Here is a 22,701-nt window from a genome sequence, read left to right as displayed (position 1 = left end):
AGCCAATGCTTCAATTCTGTGATTATCTTTGCTGTCAGGGACCAGGGCTATTCTATTGACATTTATCCCAGGTGATTTATTACTAAAGTAAATATTCTAATGTAGGACTACTACTGCACTTAAAAAAAAATAAATTTATTTATTTATTTATGTATTTTTGGCTGCATTGGGTCTTCGTTGCTGCGTGCGGGCTTTCTCTAGTTGCAGTGAGCAGGGGTTACCCTTCATTGCTGTGCGCAGACTTCTCATTGCGGTGGCTTCTCTTGTTGCAGAGCATGGGCTCTAGGGCACACGGGCTTCAGTAGTTGTGGCGCACGGGCTCAGTAGTTGTGGCTCACGGGCTCAATAGTTGTGGCTTGTGGGCTCTAAAATGCAGGCTCAGTAGTCGTGGCACGTGGGCTTAGTTGCTCAGCGGCATGGGGGATCTTCGCAGACCAGGGCTCGAACCCGTGTCCCCTGCATTGGCAGGTGGATTCTTAACCAGGCAAGTCCTTACTATCGCATTTGAAATTTCACAATTTAAATTTCTTTCATGAGGCTTCCACTTTAGTATAAACTTTAAAATAGAAGCTTCTTGTGGGGAACACTCTGGTGAGTGTTCAGCATTTCAGCTGCTGGTGAAACGCTGTCAGCAGCATAAATATTTGTTGAACCAAGACATGGTTATTAAAGCCATAATCATTATAGTGATTACCCTGGAATCTCTCTTTGGGTCTCTATCTCTCTTTTAATAGATAACTCTCTTGGTACTGGTACAAAGGTGTATAACCCTTGCATTTCTAAAATAACCCAGAGTCACGTAGCCAACAATGACTTTAGGTTAGGATTTATTCTTACCTTGATACGTGTCACTTTATTAAATCATGAAATGCATTTAGTATACAATGGTGAATTTACTTAAGTTGCTCGTTTCCTTGCTTCTTTATTTTTGCTGATAAATATACATAAGAATGTTGTAATAAACATCCAACACTTGTATCAACATTGTTATACCTTGTGTGATGATTGCTTTTAACACTTTAACCTAATACCACACTGTTATAGGAGTGATGTAATGAATATGCTAAACGTTATGTATTTAATGCACACGAAGAGAAAGATGTGCTGTGAAATGCTTGAGAAGCTGTTTGACTGCATGAAATCAGAAGCTTTAGTTTCAGACAGACGTGTCTCACCAAAAACTGCCTTACCTTGTAATTTGGGGCATTTTAATTAATCACTAAGCCTCAGTTTCTTCATCTGTAAACAAGGAATGCAATATAACCTAACTCACAGGGTTCTTGAAAATTAGAACTAAGATGACCTATATCAAAACCTCTGCACAGTGCATGGAACAATGTTACATTCAAAAGATCAAATTGAAACAAAACATTGTTACTATCAGAAATAACCTCACCTAGAAAACGGAGATAATAATAGCTCATTTCAAGGGATATCGTGAGGAATAAATCAGTTTATGTATGTAAATTGCCTAGCAAAATGCTTAAAACAAAACAGATAATCAAGAAATGATAGCTATTATCATCATTGGATTTGTTGCCACTGAAATAAGGTCTTTTACATGCTTATGTTTTAAAGTGCTTATGATTTGGAGCCCTCTGGTGTTCCTATTGGGCACTGCAATTTTGAATCAGTTAGTAGTGTTAAGCTAACCAAGATCAGTATTTCCTCAAACTATTATTTACATACTATTTTGTCAATCCAAAAGAGCTGTTACTTACTTAATATTTTTATTTAACTTGACTTATTTCTTAAGGGAAAATCAATATATTTCCAAAACCAGTTTTCTATCATTATGATAAATGTTAAACCAGTATGTTTTTAACATTTGTTAGATACATAACTGTTAATACAGAAAACTGTACTTTGGGTACCAACCAGAATTATACCTCATACAGCACTTGAGAAACATTATTTTATATCAATAGATTTCATTATATGAAGGGTTAGGAGAGTTTTTGAAAGAGGAAGCAATTTTTAAAAATTGAATCAAAGAATTATGAGACATTAGTTTGATGGACAAGAGGACAAAGGATTTTCCCAACAGAGATTCAAGTACATGTAAATGCAGAGGGCTGTGGAAGCACTTGCCTCATGGTGGAAACTTCAAGCGGTTACAAATAGCCGGACCCCGGAGTACAAGTGAGTAGTTGGCCGGTACAGGGAGAGAGGTGGACGTGGCCACATCAGGGAAGGCCTCCTGGGTCGTGGGGAAGACTGTGGACTCCTTTCCTGTAGAGTCATCGTTTTCCCAAGAATTGAGTTCCATGAGATCTTAGTAAATACTTCTCCTCACCACCCCTCAGAAGTGTTTATGTGTGTGTATGTGGTGTCGAGTTTGCGAAAAGCTGAGTTAAATCAAATTACACAGTATTTTGTTATTGCAGAGGTTGTCACAGCATTGTAAAACTCTAAGAGGACATTATAATATGCAGATTTCCTAACATGTTTGATCTTGGAGTAGTTTATTTTTTTAAATGTTGTCTTACTTGTGAGACAACGCAAGTAAGAAATGCCCTTGGGTTATGGAGAGTTCTTTTTTTTATAAAGGCAGTGATAACATGATTAGAAGAATCATTAGTAACAGCATGGTGGCTGACTTGGAAGAAAAAAAATACTAGAGGCTGCCAAATGAGTTAGATTATGGCTGAATCGCCCATAGTACATGTAGAAAATGTAACATGATCACTGCATATGTCATGAATTTTAAACTATAATAGCTGAAAATAATTTTAGGGCAGTACAAATTTGAAAGCAGTAATTTATGCCTTAAAAAAAAGAGACATTAATTAAAGTAATGGAGCTTATTGGAAGGAATGACAAAACCTAAGAGACATAAAGAACTGACAGAAGGAGAGAATTCTTAGAAAAATAGAGAAATATCCCATGCCAAGAAATTAGTACAATGGCAGGCAAATCTGAGTAACAGAAAATAATCATGATGATAGAATAAAAGGTATGATAAATGCTCAGCAGTAACAAATTATAGAAAAAATTACTTCCTTTTTATTTGAATAATTATATTGTGTACTTCAAAAGTTTCTTGCTGCTTTTATTGAAAATGACAGATGTAGGTGGAACACTTTAGCTTATGAAATAGAAATCAATTGTGACTCTTATCATTATGAGTTATCAAAACCAGACTGTGAACATATGTATGTTAGTACAGGGTAGTACTTTGGCAAAAGTGGGCAGGAGATAAAGAGAGGTGGAATTTTTTTTTAAATCTCATAAGTAGAAAGCAAAACTTCTTGAATATTTAAGAGAAGTAAAAAGGGAGGAAAATCTTTTTTCCAGAGGATATTGAATTATTCAAGCAGTTTGATGGATCCTGTTTGCTGTCAAATTGATTTTATTAACTAGCATTTAAAGCAGCTGCTCTACTCATTTGACAGTTATGGTGAATAATTACACATTTTCCTTACTGAACTGGTTTGAAATGTCACATTGCTTGAGAGTTCCTTCAGCTTGTCAGATTGTGTTAATTTTCTTCATTTTTCTAGTGAGTGTTTTAAACTGTTGACCCAGCTCATAAATAGAGCAGCCCTTTTCTTCCTCTTCTGAAAAAGACAGGTGATTGGGTAACAGATATCGTTGGATATGCAGAAAGCGAAGCATCCTGGTCTAGAGGTAAGTCAATGTTTTTAAGAGAAAGTCAACATAATTATTTTCTTTTTTCAAATTCTTCCATTGATATTATGCAACATTTATTTCAGGAGAATTTAATCGATTAAATTTTTTTTTAACTTATATTTTCACTGAATATTCCCTAATCTTATTACAGAATGAATTGTGGTTGTAATTTTTTTAACTGTTCCCAGGAATGGAGGGAAAAAAAATTAGAAACTGGAGGCAGTCTGACATCTGTGTTAAGAACACAGGTTGAGGAATTTAATCTGGGTTCATAGTTCAGCTCCACAGTTGTTAGCTGTCTGATCTAAGCCAGTTAAACAACCCAAGACTCAGCTTTGTCTGTAAGGTGAATGAAAATACCTCTCTTCAAAGAGACTTTATGTGTGTGCAAGAGATTATTTTATCATTGTGGCACAGTCTAAAATTAAATTGTTAATATTAACTTAAATCAATATTATTACTTTGGGTTTCATTTTTCAAAATGAAAATTAGAACATGACCTCTAATAGTATGAACCATTTGGCATCTCAGATTCTCCTTGGGTTCCACTGATTTATCCAACCTTATCTACAACTTATTCCCAGAACTAACCCACCATTTCTGTGTGGCTGGTCTTGCTGACCAGCCTTCCTAACTTCTATTTTCTAGAGATTCCAACCGGATGGTCACCTAGAGGTGGCACTCTATCTTCACTTTTCCCAGTCAACACTTATCAAGCACAGGTCCCTAATTCTCTTTTAAGGTATCCATATATATGATCATAAATTAGTATATTAACCATTTGTCAGAACACATTTACTTTTTAACAACTGCCTTCAAGTTATCTAGAAAACTGCCTAGTGAGAGAATGTCAATCATCAAGAGTCAGGAGTAATTTTTGGCAAAAGGCTGTATTGACAGCTCCAAGTGGTTGCCTGTCCACTCTGCCCATACATAAGATCATCATAGATCAACAGGATAATACTTACATGTGAAGTCTATTGCTCCTTCGAAGATTAGAAAGTAAGGAAAACTAGGAATGAGAAAACCTTGCATTAGTAAATTTACATTTGGCAAATGAAAACCTCAAATCTCTAATTCTCATAATATGATAGACCAGAGATCCTGATACCACCCCACTAGATAAAAACGTACATATTCTTAAATTATTGAAAACTTTAAATACACTTTTTAAATGAAAAGAAGAGGCTAAAAAATAGTAAGGGAGATATGAGGACAGGGGTGACTTATGAGCAGATATCTGGGGAAGTAAGATACCTTGGAGGCATATGCAGATTCTTATTTCCATTCAGAAAGGAATAAGAAAAAAGGTCTTGTAACTACAAAAAAATGGGGAGTCAAATGCAAGAATAGTCTTCACAAAGTTTAGACTCAACAAAAAATACAAGGAACCTAGGAATGAATGTAACAAAAGAAGTTCAAGGTGTTTATTGTATTAAGAATACGATGAAACTTAATTGAAAGATATTAAAAGAGACATAAATGAATGGAATTAGTTACTCTGATCATGGATGGGAGATTCAAATTTTTAAAAATTTATCTATAGGTTCTATGATACTTTGATCAAAATTCTAGTAGCAGTTTTTGTAGAATTTGTCTTGCTAATTCTGAAATGTCTGTGAAAGAATAAAGAGCTATGTGTAGCCGAGACACATTTGAAGAAGTACAAGCTAGAAGATGTTCCTGAGCAGATTTACAATTTAGTATCAAATATCATTAATTAAGATTCTGTAATATTGGCCTAGGGATAGATAAACTGATCAGTGGAATGGAATAGATATTCCAGAAATTAAACCACATATGTATGGGAATGTCATATATGACAGAGTTGGCATTGCAAATTTGTTGGAAAAAAAAAAAAAGATGTACTAATAATTGACCTGGAATGGTATGGAGGAAAATGCACTTGGATTCTTTCTTCACGCTATAAGCAAAATTTAATTCACTTAAATTGAAAGAATATTTTATTTAAATGTGAAAGACAAAATATTAAGACCTTTAGAAGAAAATATAGGGAGAATATATTTATGATTCCAGAGCAATAAATGCTCTCTCTTACTAAACAGAAAAGCACAAAAAGTAAGTGAAAATAGAACAGTTCACCATATTAAAATTAGAATGCCAATCAATTAAAAAATATAGAAAACAAGTGAGAAGAGAAGCTACAAAGTGGGAGAAAATGTTTGCAATATGTGTAACTGACAAAAGACTAGTATGTAGAATGTGTATAGAGCTCCCAAATGTTAACCATGTAATGCAAAACAACCCAATAGAGAAGTGGGCAAAAGAAAAGAACATGTGTATTACAAAAGAGGAAACAGAATGGTAAATAATCATATGAAAATATACTTAATCTTGTCATTGTAGGAAATGCATATGAAGACTGCAATGAAATACAATTTTACACACACTAGATTGGCAACACTTAAGAAACATTCTATTTAAGTAAAAAGTTCATAAAGAAAAACATATATTGATGAAGTTTGTGCAGATAATTATAAAGATTAATATTGATCACATTAGCCCATTTCATTGTATAACCTAAAAATTTACAAAGGATTTTTACATGTTGGCAAGGGTACAGAGCAAGAAGAATTCTTATACACTAAGAGAGTATGAGACAAAATGGAAACAATTTTAAAAATAATTTATAATTATATCATAAAATTGAATATTTGATACCATTCAAGCCAGCAATTCCACTCCTAGATATACACTTTAACAAAAATGTTGCACAATTACACCTGAATATATTTACAACAATGTGCATAATAGCCCTGGTTTATGATAGCAAAAAAAGGAAACGACTCAAAAAATTTGAGGGGAAGATGGATACATAAATTATATTATGTATTTAGTCCGACAAAAATGTGTTCCTTTCCTTAACATAATTTTTAAAATTTAAATATTTATTTTATTCAATGGAAAAGTAATATGTGTTCATTAAAGCACAACTGGAAAAACTCAGAAATCAAATCATTCTCAGTCCCATAACTCAAACAACTATTATTAACATGTCGTATTTCCTTCAGTCTTTTAAAAGCATAGGTCCCCTGCCTTTAAACATGGTTGAAATGTATTTTTCTGTATAATTTATACCTTGTTATTTTTAGTGAACCTTATAACATATTCTTTTTCATAGTACCACATATTTTTTGTTTTATCATCCACTCTTTGGAATCATAACTTTAAAGGACGTTTAATGTTTTCTAAGTAAAGAAATCAACTTATTTAATAATTCACTCAGATCTTTTGGGTTTTTGCAAATTTATGATAATCATTTTCCACAAATACATTTTTGTGAATATTTTTTTCTCTGCGTGTATATATATATATATATATGTATATATATATAACACATATATATAACACGTATATATACACAATTGTGCAATATCTTTAAATTCCATGTTATTCTAAACTTGAGCATTTTTTTTTATTGTATTTATGCTTTACCCCTTACAGTCACCATTCGTTTTCCATTCCATTCTGCATTTCTGACCTTACATCTAGATTCATTTTCTTTTTTCCTGAATAACATCCTTTCCTATTTCCTGAAGATTCGACAATCTCACAAGTCAGTACAAGCCAGCTACAGTACTCCACTCCCTTTTCCTATTGTTGGTGTTGTAAGTTATTTTCCATATTACTAATTTTGATTATTTTTGATGGATAGAAGTTTTAGTTTTTGAAGCCAAATATGTTCGTTTTTCCCCTTTCTATCATATCTAAACTTTGAAAGTACTCCTCAAACTGCAAAACCTAATAAATACTCAGTTATATTTTCTTTTAGCTTTTCTATGGCTTAGAAATATTTGATATTTTAATTTCTGTGGAATTACTTTTGATGTATAAGGTGAAAATTATACACCTTATACACCTATATAAGGTGATGTATAAATTGAAAATTTTCAGACTTCCTAATCAGAACCTTAAAAGAACTACTAAAAACTCTTGGATTTTTTTCCATTTTAAAAATAAACTTCAAAAAATGTTTTGTTTAGTCTTGGTAAAACCATTTCACAGATTTTCATAATAGATTTTTTAAGTTTTGAAATTAACTGAGAACAACTCTGTATATATGAACAAAAAAAGAAAATTTACAGATTTTTTTTACATAAACTATGTGTTTGGTTGAAATTAGTGAATGTAAAATGCAGTTAATTCCAAAGTTAATTATGAGTTAATACTATATGAGATGTATTTGACTTGCTAATTTTTCCTGTACAATTTGCTTCATCAGCTTATGATAGGAAAGTTCCCTGGAGAAACAGATTTCTCCTCACTCATGAGGAAGTCTTACTACCAAAAAACAAAAACTTCTGAGAGAGAGCTCATGAAAATGTTTTCCTCTGAGCAATTCATATATGCTCATTTTTATTCAAAAGTTTAAATATTATCATTAGAATATTTGATCAATTGAAGTTTATAGTGCTTTAAGAATTTTTCAACTCCAAAATGATTCTTTTTAATAATTACTAATTTGGGGTTTATTTTTTCTTCTTCCACAAATATGTTGGCACTATACAGTGTATATTATATATACACTGGGCAACATACAGCATTTCAAATCAAATTTAAATGGCTTTATTCCATTTTATAGTTTGCAAAATGAAAAGTTAATACTATTCACTCATTCACAACCCTAGCAGAGCTGATTTTCTGATTGAGTCTTAAACTGAGACAAGCCTACCTACCAGCCCAGGTCCTTGAATTTGACATAAGCTGGTGTAACACAGGTTACGTTGACATGTTCTTATTGACCTACTGCAGTTTTAATGATAAACAATCCTTTGCCATTTGTGGCATTGTCTGCGGTCTATCCCGTGGCCGTGGATGATAGACATGGGCTGTCATTAAGATATCACCCAGATTTCTGTTAACAAAATGAACGAGCCTCCTGGCTCCTGTAAGACCTTATCAATAATCTCTGTGATGTTCTACTTAACCTTTCTCTAATTTTTCAATGTCACTTGTAAACAACAAAGCCAGAAGTGTACATTGTGTTTGAAAAAGCAGGGCCGATACTTGCTTTTCCGCTTTTGTTTTACGAGAATGGTGTGGTCATATCCATTTATCTAGAGGTCAAACCCTGGCTAAGGCGGCCACTGGAAACACAGCCACTAACCACAAGAGCTATCTAATCAGCAACAAGCCATCTTGGAGCCTTTTGTAAAGAAATTGCACCTTTGAACCAACCTGAGGGCCCATATAAGTAATGTCTTCCCCATCCTCCTTGTTACCCGTCTCCCAGGAAAAGAGATTGGGCTAAGAACACTGTCACTGTAAGGTCAAGTGTGTAGTTGGGCAGAACTTATATGAACACGTTCAACCTCAAAAAAGAGAACGAGGGCTTCCCTGGTGGCGCAGTTGAGAGTCCGCCTGCCGATGCAGGGGACACGGGTTCGTGCCCCGGTCCAGGAAGATCCCACATGCCGTGGAGCGGCTGGGCCCGTGAGCCATGGCCGCTGAGCCTGTACGTCCGGAGCCTGTTCTCCGCAATGGGAGAGGCCACAACAGCGAGAGGCCCGCATACTGCAAAAAAAAAAAAAAAGAGAACGAACTTCTAGCACTTTCCTCATACAGAGTTACAGAGAAAAACCACAGGGATCATTCTGCCTTCTCCTTCTCTTCCCCTCTCTCTTTAGGAACGAGGTAAAGCCCCTCTTAGTCCTTTTTCGGATAAGGCGTCTGCAGATGAGGAGTGATGATGATAGGGGAAGAATACGACAGGAAAGTTCCAGAGCAGCTGTGTGCGGAAATGTTGGGTAAGGATCCCTCCGTGGCTAGGTGCAGAGGGCTCTGTATACTGTGGGCCTCCCTGTATTACACACGGTAAGCATTTCTATTCATATGATTCTATTCATAATGACCTTCAGGAAAGAGTTAAAGTCATGGTTCTCACCAGGGGGCAACTTGGCCCTCCAGGGGACATTTGGCAACGTCTGGAGACATTTTTGATGTCACAACTGAGGAGTTGCTACTGGCATGTAGTGAACAAAGGCCAGGGATGCTCCTATCCATCCTATAGCACAAGAAAACATTAGCAAGTGAAAAATAGCAACAGTGCTGAGGTTAAGAAACTCTGTATTAAGACCTTAGAAAATTACTACTTTTTTTAAAAAAAATCTTGGTTATAAGTAACCAGGGCTCGTTTAGGCAAGACTACTGGGTACACCTTCCCTTTGGACACTTAAGATTTCCACTGCACCCCCACCTCTGTAGAAAGGTCAATTCTGGAGGAGCGAACCAGGTTTTCATTGACTTAACCAAACACCCTCCCGTTGTTTTCCGTGTGGAGTATCTACAGGAACAAAGAACAAGAGGGTGAAGATGGTTGTTTTCCTAAGCTTTAAAGATGTGAAGGAAATTCATCATCCTAAGTGGCAAGGAAAAAGAAGGACATAGCACAGTCTTCTTTGCCTAAACCATCATGTGGGGAATAACACCGCAAACCTGGTTAATTCCTTCATCCTGCAAGACTCAGGTGAGGCAAGCATCCTCAAAGAAACCTTCCTTTATCTCCTCCCCTGTCTGAGTTAGGAGACCTCCCTCATTTCTCACATGCATACTCGACTTAACTCTGGTACAGACTTATTATATTGCACCGCTTTATAAAGCATCTCTTTACCCCTCCTTCTCACGAGACCATAAACTCCCCGGGTAAAAAGGATCACGGCTCTACCTGTATCCTCAGCATCTAGCACAGTCCTTGACACATAGAAGATATTCAGTAGCTGTTTCTGAATCAATATCGATATTTCATTATTATGAACAATGATACAAGAGTTTAAGAGGGCAGACCTTAAAATTTTATAAATCAGAAAAATAAGTCAGAGTTTAGAAGAAGTTTAGATGACTCAAGCTAGAACATCATTAACTATTTTTAGCTCCTCCTAACAGCTAAGAGTCAGCTGTAACCTGGTGTTTAATCTCCAGCGTAGAGAGGACCAGAACGACGGAACAGACTCTAAAAAGTGATTTAATCACCAATTCTGATTCATCACTTGGTGCATCCGTGGTCACTATCACCAAAAACCATTCCTCTATAGCTCACCTATGCCTGGTGATATATAGAGGAATTTTTTTAATATAACTTTATTTATTTTGGGCTGCATTGGGTCTTTGTTGCTGCGCTCGGGCTTTCTCTAGCTGTGGAGAGCAGGGGCTACTCTTCGTTGCGGTGCACGGGCTCTAGGGCACGCGGGCTTCAGTAGTTGCAGCACGCGGGCTCAGTAGCTGTGGCTCATGGGGTCTAGAGCGCAGGCTCAGTAGTTGTGGCTCATGGGCTTAGTTGCTACGCGGCATGTGGGATCTTCCCGGACTAGGGCTTGAACCCATGTCCCCTGCATTGGCAGGCGGATTCTTAACCACTGCGCCACCAGGGAAGCCCTATAGAGGAATTTTAATGGCACTGATTACAAATCAAGGACATCTTCAACATAACAAAAAACACTAATATGTTTATACATGTGCCAGGCAATCATGAGTATTCCTTCTTTCAAGCAAAAATGTAAGATTCTATTGATGTTTATTAGACTATATTCTGAGAGTAACTATAGAACCTACTAGTTAGTTAATTGTTTATTCAATAAATCTTTTTTTAGCTATGAATTTGTATAAGGCTCTTTGGCAGGAAATATGAGAGGCTCAATATAAGACCCACACTGGACCCTGACAGACTTTACCATCTAAGAGAGAAAAAAGACTGAGTAATACAGCAAATCATTCAAGACCAAATGTAAGTAAATACTACATTGTATTTTGCAGATGAGGATGGTATAGATGGGAAGAAAAGGGGAAGATCTGTGACAGCTAAGGACCTGAGGAGGTGAGACAGGTGATATTTCTTAGTCCCTGCCATGCTTTCTAGTCACATTGCCAGGCCAGGCCAAGAATAGAACTGTGAGTTTCTAGTCTTTTCTCTGAAAATATGACTGCTTCATCAACTTACAGATACAACCCATGGGTTTCAGATTAGAAAATATATCCACAGTTGATGCTTTGTATTTGCAGATTCCATATCTGTGAATTTGCCTCCCCACAAAAATTTATTTGTGACACCAGAATCAATAAAGTGCTTTCATGGTCCCTCCTGGACACGGGTAGAGGCCTGAAAAACTTGGGTAGACATGTGCACACCTCCCAGCAAAGGTCTAAAAAGGCTAAGCTCCACCTTCTTGTTTCAGCACTCAGATTAGAAACAAGTGCCCTTCTCACAGACTATAAACAGGCTATTTTTGTGTGTTATGGAGGGTGATTTTGCTATTTAAAATGATCCCCAAGCCTAGTGCTGAGGTGCTGTCAGGTATCCTAAGTGCCAGATGGCAGTCTGTGCCTTAGGGAGAAATGCATACATTGAATAAGCTTAAGAAGTTTCATTCAGGTTTCCTGAGTTAAATAAGCTTAATAGGGCTGTTGACCGGGGAGCTCAATGTTAATGAGTTAACAGCATGTATTAAGTGATGTATCGTTAAACAGAAACACACATAAAACAGTTATATACTGATCAGTTGACAAAAATTTGGGGTCCAGAATGTCAGAGGAACCTAGCACTGTATTTCTACCAGGAGCAATGATTCCTTACTGTAAACCCACCCTCCTTCCTCTCCCCAGGGCATTGGCCCACTGTGCTGCAGCCCATGGATCTTGCCATTGGCCTAGCAACATCATCCACAATAAACTGTCCCATAAAAACAAAAACAAAACACACACACACACAAAAGTTCATCTCCAGTATTCTGACACCAAGTGTCAACTGTGGAACTTTCTTCACCTAGGATATTAATTCATAATTTTTCTTTTTGTTGATGATTGATACCCTTCCCTTGATTTAAACGTACACATTATTTTTATCCCACATGCCCAGTAGTCATAAATTCCAAAGCCACTGGGTCACTTGAGTACATAAGTGCCACTGTTTAATGAAATATGTATATTCAGGTCTGTAAACTTAAACCCGTGACTTGGAGTGCTACTTGCAGACGATTCTGACAGTTAAGTATTTACACGGACCATGGTGATATCCAAAAGAAAAATGCTTTTAAATTTGTGGATTATTTCATTGAACTATATAAAATGGGTATCAATAAATGTATTCACTAAAAAAACCCCAAACACACAAAACAGTGAAGGCACAGCCGACCTCAAGCCTTCATAGGGCGGATCACGCGCCCAGAGCCCGGAGCGGGCGCCGTCCGCCCGATGCGCGGAGCGGCCGGCAGGTGGCGCCCAGCGGTAGGCTCCCTCCCCGCGAGGCCTGGGCCAGGTGGACTGGAAGGGGCGGAGGTAACCAGAAGCGGGCAGCTGAGGCCGCTCCGCGGTCCCCGCCCTTTCAGCGCTGCGCTCGCTACAAGCTTGCAGGAAGAGGACGCGAACGGCTGTGCCAGCTGCGTTCCGAGCTCGGGCACCGCTGCTGCTTCTCCTCCAAGCGCCGGGCGCCCCCGCCGCGCTCAGTCCGAAGCCGGCCACCATGGAGGCGCAGGCACGAGGTGAGTGGTCGCCGACCTGAGGGTCAGGCCCTGGGGAACGTAAAGGCCCTTTCCCTGCCTCACCTAACTTTGCTCCCGGACCGAGCTGGTGGGTGACCGCACCACATGCCCGCAACTCCGCTCCTACCCGCGCTTGCGGGGCAATTCCTGCTCCCCAAACTCAGGACTTGCTGTGGGGCTGGGGACCAGTGAAGGACGCATTAAGTGCAGAGGACCCTCCGCAGGAAATGCGCCAGCGGAATGCCCTACTCCTTTCCCAGCCCGTCGCCCACACGCTTCCCGAGCCTCGTGGGCGCCCAGAGAACCTGTTGGGCAGGGACCGGAGTCCGCGTTTCGTTCCCTTTTCCCCGCGGGGTGTAGCGGGGAGCGCTACGCCTCCTGCCCTGAGCGGAGGGCTAGCGTCCCGCAGCTCCCAAGTCCCGGGCTGACCGCGGCGCGCGCCGCGGCGGTGGTTCCGCGGGACCCGGCTCTCCCGGCTACGCGAGGGGTTTGCAGGGCCTGGACCTGCCTTCCAAGGCCGGGAGAGCGTTACCGCCCGCTGATCTTCAGCAGCTCGACACGGGTGTCCCTGTTTCCCACGGTCGGGAGCGACTTCTGCCTCCCCAGGCGCGCAGGGCCGCCGGCCACGGTCTGGCCGCCACGCTCCCAGCTCCTGGGGTCGCCCGCTCGAGGAGCCCGAGACCGCTTCACCAAGGGCAGCCTGGTGTCTTGGGGTCACACGCGGACGAGGGTTAGGGAATCCTGAAGGAATCGTACAAGAGTGGAAGTAAATGGTCGGTGGAAAGAAACAGAGGTGGGCGGAGGTGGAACAGGAGACTGGTAGGAAGGACACTGACTCTGGAGTCTGTCTTGGGAGCAACGCCAAGAAGGGATGGGGGGGGCAGAGTTCAGCCTTTAAAACAATCACCACCACCTTTCTAACACACTGCGGGAAATTCTGTGAAGGCTTTTTAAAATAAATTAAAAACCCGTTTAAAAAAAAAAAAAAGGAAGAAGAGGTTCATGACCCTATGTGCTCGCCCTTTAGAGGCCTAAGCGTCTTGCATGTGAGCGACTTGGCAGATACTTGGGCCTGGAGCCACCCAGCAGGTTTGCTGCCAGGATTACGATGGTCTGAACAGTACAAACCATCCTCGTTCTTACCATCAGCCAAGATCCTGTGCATAAAGCTGCCAATTCCAGTATTTTTTCCCGCACTCTCTAAATAGGAAAGGAGAATTCAACCAAGGGTTGTTGGTCAAATTCAAAAGCAGAGGTCAGGATGGAGGCTTTCACTCCTAAGCTGAAGCAGGTGGAAACAAGGCTGGAGCTTTCCAACCTGCTTTGCAGATTAGAATTATTTGCAGTCTTAAATACAGGCCCTGGCAGATTCCAGACCAATCAAATTGGAATCTCTGGGGCCTGGGCATGGATATATTTGAAATCTTCCCAGGTGAATCTGTTACTCAGTGAGGTTACTCTCAGTGAGTGAGTAACAGAATCTGTTACTCTGGCACAGCAGATAGGAAACATTCATCAGGTTACTGAGACTACAGATTGGACCCACTAGTGTAATTCGTTTGCCTTACTTGAGAAATATACTTAACAAATATTCCAGTGCTTTCCTTGGCCAAGCACTGTGCTAGGAGGAACAAACATGGCCTTGATCTCTGCTTCATGAAATTTACAGTAGAGGAAGAGATGGACATTAATTTGATAGTTATTTGATAAGTAAAATGTAAAATTGCAAGCATCTTAACGATAAGAAGAGGGCTACAGTGTAGCAAGAGCCTGAAAAATCTCCTGGCCTAGTAGGTGATAATCAAACCAGCAGAGTTTGTTCACTGTGTCCCTGTTTCTGCTCTTTGTGCTTTACATGTGTTGACTCATTTCTTCTTCACAGCAGTCTCATGAGCTAGGTAGTGTTGCCCTTCCCGTTCTCCAGAAAGGAAACAGGTCAAAGATGTAAATTTCTTGTAACATCAAGTTCAAGATCTTCTTGCCCCTTTGCACGTTACTCTGGCTAAGTGAATTGCCTCTTAGATTCTAAGAGAGTCCTGTGATTTCCTAAATGCAAGTTTCTATCTTCAACACCGTTTATTTTAGAATTATCTAGAGTGGGGATGGCTTCTCTTTCTGCCTCTTGGTCTAGAGAAAAGCAAAACTGAGTGAGGTTAAGTGGTCAGCTGCTGATAAGATATCCCCATGTACTTTGCAGGGGACCACGCCCCCCACCACAAATGCTATGGATATGATTTGCACACATCACTCCATAAATGCAGCAGCGGGTCCTAGAAACGTTTCCCTAAGTGAAATGCTGCAGATACGTTCTTTGACTTTGGTAGAAGGTAAAACACAGAAGTGGGGTTAGGAGCAGAGCCATTCCACGAAGAGGGCCTGGAGAACAGTATGCAGTGAGAGGCCCACAGGAGGCCAATGTTGCCAGTTGTTTTCCTGGTAGTAGAGAATTTGCTTTCATAAAAATGATATATTAGAGAATTTATTTAGGAATGTAGCATTTTCCTGAAACATATGGCAGTCCTTTAAAGTTCCTGATCTTTTTGAACTACCTTTCAATATTTTATTACTCTAGGAAATAACTTTCTGTCTTTCCCATTGTCTTTAACGTTAAAAGGCAAAATTTCACTTCACACTTGTATGTATTCAGATTAATAATTGTATTAGTGTCCTATAATTGCTGTAACAAATTACTGCAAACTTAGTGGCTTAAAACAACAGAAATGTTTTCTCTCACAGTTTGGAGGCTAGAAGTCCAAAGTCACTATCACTGGACCAAAATTAAGATGTCAGCAAGGCTTCGATCCCTCTGGATGCTCTAAGGAATAAGTTTTCCTTACCTCTTCCAGCTACTGGTGGCTGTTGGTATTCTTTGGCTGCATCTTTCCAGTCTCTGCCTTTGTGGTCATATTGCCTTCTCTTCTGTCTGTCAGATCTCCCTCTGTCTCTCTTTTAAGAATGCTTGTGATTTCATATAGAGCTCCCCTGGGTAATCCAAGATAATCTCCCCATCCCAAGATCCTTAACTTCATCACATCTGCAAAGACCCTTTGCCCATATAAGGTAACATTCAGAGGTTCCAGTGATTGGGACCTGGTATCTTTGGGTGCCATTATTCAGCCAAATTACAGTAACTATTTTTTATATTCAGACATTCTGCTCAGGATTCTCATAAGTCCATGAATGACATAAAGTAATAAACATCAGATTAATCCTGTTTGCAGATTCCATTAAAGTGAAAAGGTCATATTTACCTTACTTTCTACTTTGCTCAAAGGACATTTATTTGCACTCATTTTGTTCCAGGAAGAGCTCAGGGCAGTTTATACAGATATATGAAACAAGGTAATGTAAATTACATTACAGCAAGGTAATGTAAATTAGAAACAGATGAAAGAAAACAAGCCAGGATAAGAAAAGAAAATGAAGCAAGGAATGAGCTCTAGAAAAATGAATACAGTTATAACCTTTTTATTAATATTCCATGAAAACAAATTCTTGCTTTGTAAACAAGGCATTTTTTTTTTTTTTTTTACAAAGCAGTAAAATAATCCCTTCTCTCATAAATAGCAACAGGTCAAGTCTCTTATATTGTAGGGATCAGATACCCAAGGAAAAAAAATCTGTTTTCCACATTTCAGGCCATATAATCATAAACCTCAAACTGTGGAAGCTAGGTATTACACATTTTGATTAATGACTTTTGAAAATATTATGAAGAGTATTCTTAGTGTCTTCAGAGCTACCTTCTATTGTTTTATTTTCCCTCTAAATAAAAGTTTTAAAGTAATTAATGATGTTTATATAAGATAAAGTCAATCATTTGCAACAAATCATGTACTATTGTTGCAATTAAAATTCTTATAAAATGGAGTCATAATAAATCATAGATATTATAGTATATTGGAACCACAAATCATAGATATTATAGTATATTGGAACCTATTTTGAATTGCATTCCCTAATATACACCTTGTTTTCTTGATACTCTTGGTAGGCAGAATCTGAGAAGTTGCTTCAAAAAACTTATAAGCAAAGGAGTCCATTTTTCTGGCCAGTCATAAGATTTGGTACTTAGGGAGCTAAGTAAATAATAAATAAGTATTGATACGTTGACAAATAATGATTTGTCAAATAAATATTTCAACAAATATTTATTGATTACTATAGTAATAGCAAATATTCAATAAGCACTTAACTATTGAGAGGTAGCAGGGGATAGTGGTTAAGATTCCAGAATCAAGTCAAACTGCTTGTATTTTGATCCTACCATGGTCACTTATCATTAACATGACCCTGAAAAATGTATTTGATCTCTCTGGGCCTTGGTTTCCCCATACATAAAGTGAGGAAAACAATAACAGCTATCTCATAGGATTGTAATGAGGATTTAACGAGTTAATATATGCAAAGTGCTTAAAACGGTACCTGACACTTTGTAAGTACTCTATAAACATTTGCTGATGTTTTTAGTAGCAAAGAACTTTACCTGCATTATCTTATTGAATCTTTTAATGACACCATGGTATAGATACTATTACTTTTAATTCATTTTATAGACAGGGAAAACTGAAGGCCAGAAAAATTCAGTGAGGCAGGCAGAATTCAATTGCAAGTCCATCTGAGTCCAGAGTGTGAGCTCCACCACTATACTACACCATTTCTCAGTATGTGATGGGCAGTATATGCCAACGGGAAGCAAAGATGTGTTTGATTGACATGGGTCATCTTTCCAGGGAGGGCAACCAAGAAGAGTCATTCCTATGGGTAATGGCACATAGAACTAACTACATGATATATTTCCATCTCATTGGGACTTTTTGAGTATTAAAGTACTAATTAGAACTAATTCACAATGAGGGTGATAAAAACAATAATACTGTATTTTTTTAAAGTGCCAGATGCCATGCTATTATGCACTTAAAAAAATCGTGTTATTACTGAATACAACAAAGTCAAGAGGAAGGTAATGCTATTTTCGTTTTACAGATGAAGAAACTAAATGACAGAGTAGTTGCACAACTTCCTTTAATTCATAGATCTTGGATGTGTTGGAGCCCAGAGTTGGAATCAGAGAGTTTGACTCCACACTTTGGGATTTTATTAATATTCTATACCATCTCCTTAAGTTGGTGTGTATAAGTGGTCAGTGTGCAAAGTTAAAAATAATAGAGTATGGTCAAGGGGGGTTTAAAAGGGGAGAATTTAACCATACTGTCCATTGCATATATGGGCAGCGTCTAGGTCTGGGCATATGACCCAGAATAGCTGAGGTCTGCAAGAATAAGCCCCGTATTATGGCAAGTTGGGGTAGGGGTGCTTATGTAGCAACAGCTTGCTGTTTTAGTTCTGTTTTCAAGATGGGAAATTCTGTAAAATCACAGGCCATGTGATTCTTAGAACCAGTACGGAATTTTATCAGCAGCTGCAAGGAAAAGCCATTTCAAAGGTGGAATGGTTCAAATATGTTATTCCACTTCGTGTTCATCTATATCTCGTAATCTCAGGACTTTAAAATAAATAAAAGGCATAGGATCTACCTGCTTGTCTCCACAAAGTAGGGTCTGTACACTCTAGATGCCTGCTAAAAAGACTCATCTCAAGGAATGCCCAAAAAAGAAAGATTTTTATAGTCTCATGAGTATTATAATTACTTGTTTACCTCGATATGTTTTAATTTAACCGTCTCCCAGCATGTTAGCACAATACCTACTTTAAGAAGGTACCTGGTGGAAAAAATTGAATCGTCAGAGGGTTTGTCCTTAAGCTACTGTAGCAATCTCTGTGTTAAATTTTTGTGGTCTAAGATGGCAATTGAAACAAACTTATGGTTACCGAGGGGGAAAGAGGGGGAAAGGATAAACTGGGAGATTGGGATTGACATATACACACTGCTATATATAAGATAGATAACTAATAAGGACCTATTGTACAATATATGCACAGGAAACTCTTCTTAATACTCTGTAATGACCTATATAGGAAAAGAATCTAAAAAAGAGTGGATATATGTATATGTATAACTGATTCACTTTGCTGTACAGCAGAAACTGACACAACATTGTAAATCAACTATACTCCAATAAAAATTAATTTTTAAAAATGGCAATTGAAGAAAAGAGGGTGGCAGTCCCAGTCATCAGCCTGGCTTGCTCTCCATGTATGTGGACGTTCTTCATTACTGCAGTTTTGGAAGGTCCCCAGCAACACTTTGAAGCCACCTTTTAAACTTATGGAGTTAGGATGCAGTTAAGATGACCCCAATCTGTGGATTTTCCAGCCTGTCATTCTACTTTTCATTGAATATTTTAGAAATGAAGTGTAATTTATTTAAAATCTATACATTAAATTAAGAATCACTATTAATGCACCAGGGAAGGCAGTAGGACATTTTAATGAATTTGAATTGGCTAAATGAAAGCTTTGGGTCCTCAAGGAAAGATGAATTTTAAATAGTTTCTCACAGTGTGAGTCGTTTATAAGTGCTACATTTTGATGCAGAGGGTGTGAAATTCCCAGAATAAAACCACAAATCTCCAAGAGTACCCCTTCTTCACCACCATATTGCTTCTTTCTCAAAAGACAAAAATCTGACACTTGACTATTTGTGCTATAGCCAAATGATGTACCACACACTGAAAATGTGTGTATATGTTACACCTCATCTCCAGACTTATCCATGGTTATTTGCACCTTACGCAAATTACATTTTCCCTGCTGTGTATCTAAAACATAGAATCCTCCAAGCCCTTGGAAATTGCAAAATGCAATTTTCTTATAATTAGACACCTCTTTTGTCAATCAATAACAAGAGCACCTTGTCAAGTATCCTGGAAACAGAACTGATTCATTCAAAAGAAAAAGGTAACTAGGGATTGGGGGCGGAGAGAAGGGATCTCTTCAGATTTCTCAGTTTCAGAGTCTCTGGCTGTTGGATATTTGTTTGTTTGTTTTTCACTGATTTTCCCCCCTGCACATGAATGAGCTGAGAGTAGCAATAATGAGAGTAGACAAGAAAATTGTTTATAAGTATTTCCAACATTCGGGATTTCAAAATGGATTCATTTCTACATGAAGACATCATGGAAAGATGGTTCCCTTACTTAAGAGTTAGGACAAGAGTTAGGCCAGGAGGAAATTGAAGTCTTTGGCCTCGTTATTCCTCTTTTGATACCCCAGGTCTCCATCTGGAAATTTCGAGATCTTCATTCTTCCTGCAAAATTTATTTCAAGTGATTGGAAGGTTCTTATAAGCACTCACCTATTTCTATTTTCCTCATTCCATGAAGGACATTACTGACAAGGAAAATATCTATTGTGGGCCTACTGTGTGCCAGGCATGGTTGCAGTCATTATGAGATGTTCCATCAGGTTCCCATAGTCCACTCTCAATGACACTGTCCCTGAAAGAAGGAGGATTAGGACTTTGCGTTTTTTTCCCTGTGACAGAGAATGTATACAGATGAGATAAGATGCATAGATACAATGTATAGAGACAGGAACACACATGCAGAAATTTTTTGAAATATGATCTTGCTATTTTGATAAAATCTGCACGTGAAGACGTAAGGGGAGTGTATCCACCAGCCAGAAGGCAGGTGGTCACTTCATGGCAGTGCTCAACGCATATGCTTTACAGATTCTCTTGCATGCAGGAGAAGGCCTGAGACCCAGGCCCCTCCTTTCGAGCAAGGGTTTTGGCCTCCACAAGGGAGAAAGGCCCTTGTACTTACAAATAAAAAATCCAATACATTTGAAAAGCAAATCTTGTATTGGAAGAAAAAGGGAGGTCGGTTGAGTAACAGTAAAAAAACAGCGGTAAAACACACATCTGAAAAGAGATTCAGGTATACATTTGAAAAGAATTGGAATCAGAATATTGCCCACACCACATTGACTTAAGTTCTTTGATTAGGTATGTTATGGGGTTGCTGACTTCCCTCATTAAGAGAACTGGACAAATAATAGTGGTATTAGCACTAACATTTTATAATCTACTATCCCAAATCTTACAATTAGATACAAATATAACTTTTTATGACTTTTGCTACTGTAGAGAAAAAACCCATTTATATTTAGTGTCATCCCACATGTTGTGTACTTACAGTTAAATATGCTTGTTTGCAATGACCCAGGAATTCACAACATGTAAGTACAAAAACTACCTCCTGTGGAGATCTGACCTCAGGAAAAAAAGAACTTGATGCCAGTGTTTTGCTTGGCCCTCTCTTCCCCGTGATGCCCTGTGCCTGCCTCTGCAGAGTTGCCTTCCTCAGATTTTTGTCCTTTCTTCTTATTCCTTCCTCAAGGCTGAGGGAAAATAGATATTTTGGATTAATGTAATGGGACCTGTTATATATGGTGGAGTTATAATGGTCCCATGTAATTGCTTTGAATTTGGGTTCTCTTTGAGGAAAGAGAAAATTAGCTCTTTCTCTTTAAAAAAAAAAAATCCAGTGGTCAGTCCTCCGACCGTCCCCATCTTAGCTGACCTACCAGCATCTCTTGGCGCAGTTACTCATTCCCTCCTCCCTGGAGCACTTTGTTCTCTTGGTTTCCAGGATGCCAAGCACTTTGCCCCCCTCCTTCTTCGCAAGCCCCCCCCTCAGTTTCCTTTGCCTTCTATCTGCACTCGCTCTCTTGGTGAGCTCCTCGTGACTTGTGCTTTTGAATTCAATCCATACGCCAACAAACCAGCAACTCCCAAATTTATTTTCCCAGCCTGGACCTGGCCTCTCACCTTCAGCCTACTCACTTACTACATCTGCATGAATGTCTAAAATCTTGAACTTAACATGTCTAACATTGAATTTCTGATCTTCTTCCTCTGAAATAACCCTAGTCTCCCAGTATCTCCCAAAGTTATTGCCATCTCAGCTAATGGCAACTCCATTTCAAACATAGAAGCCCAAAACCTATCCCAGGAAAGGTTTTTGTTTTGGGGTTCCCCCCCATCATATCCATGTCCCATTTCCAGTCTGTCATGCCAGCTCTACTTTCACAATGTATTGAGAGTGGAACAGCTTCCCACCCTCTCTGCTGACCTTGGTCCAGGCCACCACTATTTCTCACCTGAGTTCCTGCAGGATTTTCCTAGCTGGTCTCCCTGCTTGGGCCCTGGCCTGTCTTCAGTCTATTCCCAGCATAGTAACGAGAGTGATCGTCTCAAGACAGGTAGTATCATGCCATTCCTCCCTGCAGAACTCTGCAGGAACTCCTCCTTTCACTAAGAATAAAGAGGAGGGTCCTTACTGTGGCCACAAGGGTGCTGCGTGATTCCCCTTCCTCCTCGTTGTTTCCCCGACCTTATCTCCTAATGCTCTCCTTTGGAGTTCCCTTTGCTGCCTCTTCAGAGCCTTTCAGCTGAGCCTTCTGAGCCTTCTGCCTCAGAAACTCTCCCTCAGCTACCTTCCCTAACTCTCCCACAGTACCTTCAGTGTTACCCTTAGTCCTGGCAACTGGGCCCCTGTTGTCAGGAGACAGTTCTCTGTCGGTCTCTCAAGTTTCTGCGCAACTGGTCTTGTGAGCAAAGGCATTCACAGCTAATTTTCCCTTGACTCTCTTTTCAAGGATGTTTTGC

At 39.0% G+C, this 22,701-nt stretch overlaps 1 protein-coding gene across 4 annotated transcripts in view; it reads left to right on the top strand.

Moving 5' to 3' along the window:
- The first annotated feature begins 12,981 nt into the window (after positions 1 to 12,981).
- TPD52L1 (TPD52 like 1) overlaps positions 12,982 to 22,701 on the top strand; it is a 107,232-nt gene continuing 97,512 nt past the window's right edge. For all 4 annotated transcript variants that reach the window (XM_032651893.1, XM_032651892.1, XM_032651891.1 and 1 more), the window contains exon 1: positions 12,982 to 13,124. In XM_032651893.1, coding sequence (XP_032507784.1) covers positions 13,106 to 13,124 — 19 coding nt within the window. In that variant the 5' untranslated portion in view covers positions 12,982 to 13,105. The remainder of the gene's footprint in view (positions 13,125 to 22,701) is intronic.

The sequence above is a fragment of the Phocoena sinus genome, chromosome 12, assembly GCF_008692025.1.
Source record: "Phocoena sinus isolate mPhoSin1 chromosome 12, mPhoSin1.pri, whole genome shotgun sequence".
Lineage (NCBI taxonomy): Eukaryota > Metazoa > Chordata > Mammalia > Artiodactyla > Phocoenidae > Phocoena > Phocoena sinus.
Note: the sequence above shows the minus strand (reverse complement) of the source record. Positions and strands in the feature narration are given on the sequence as shown.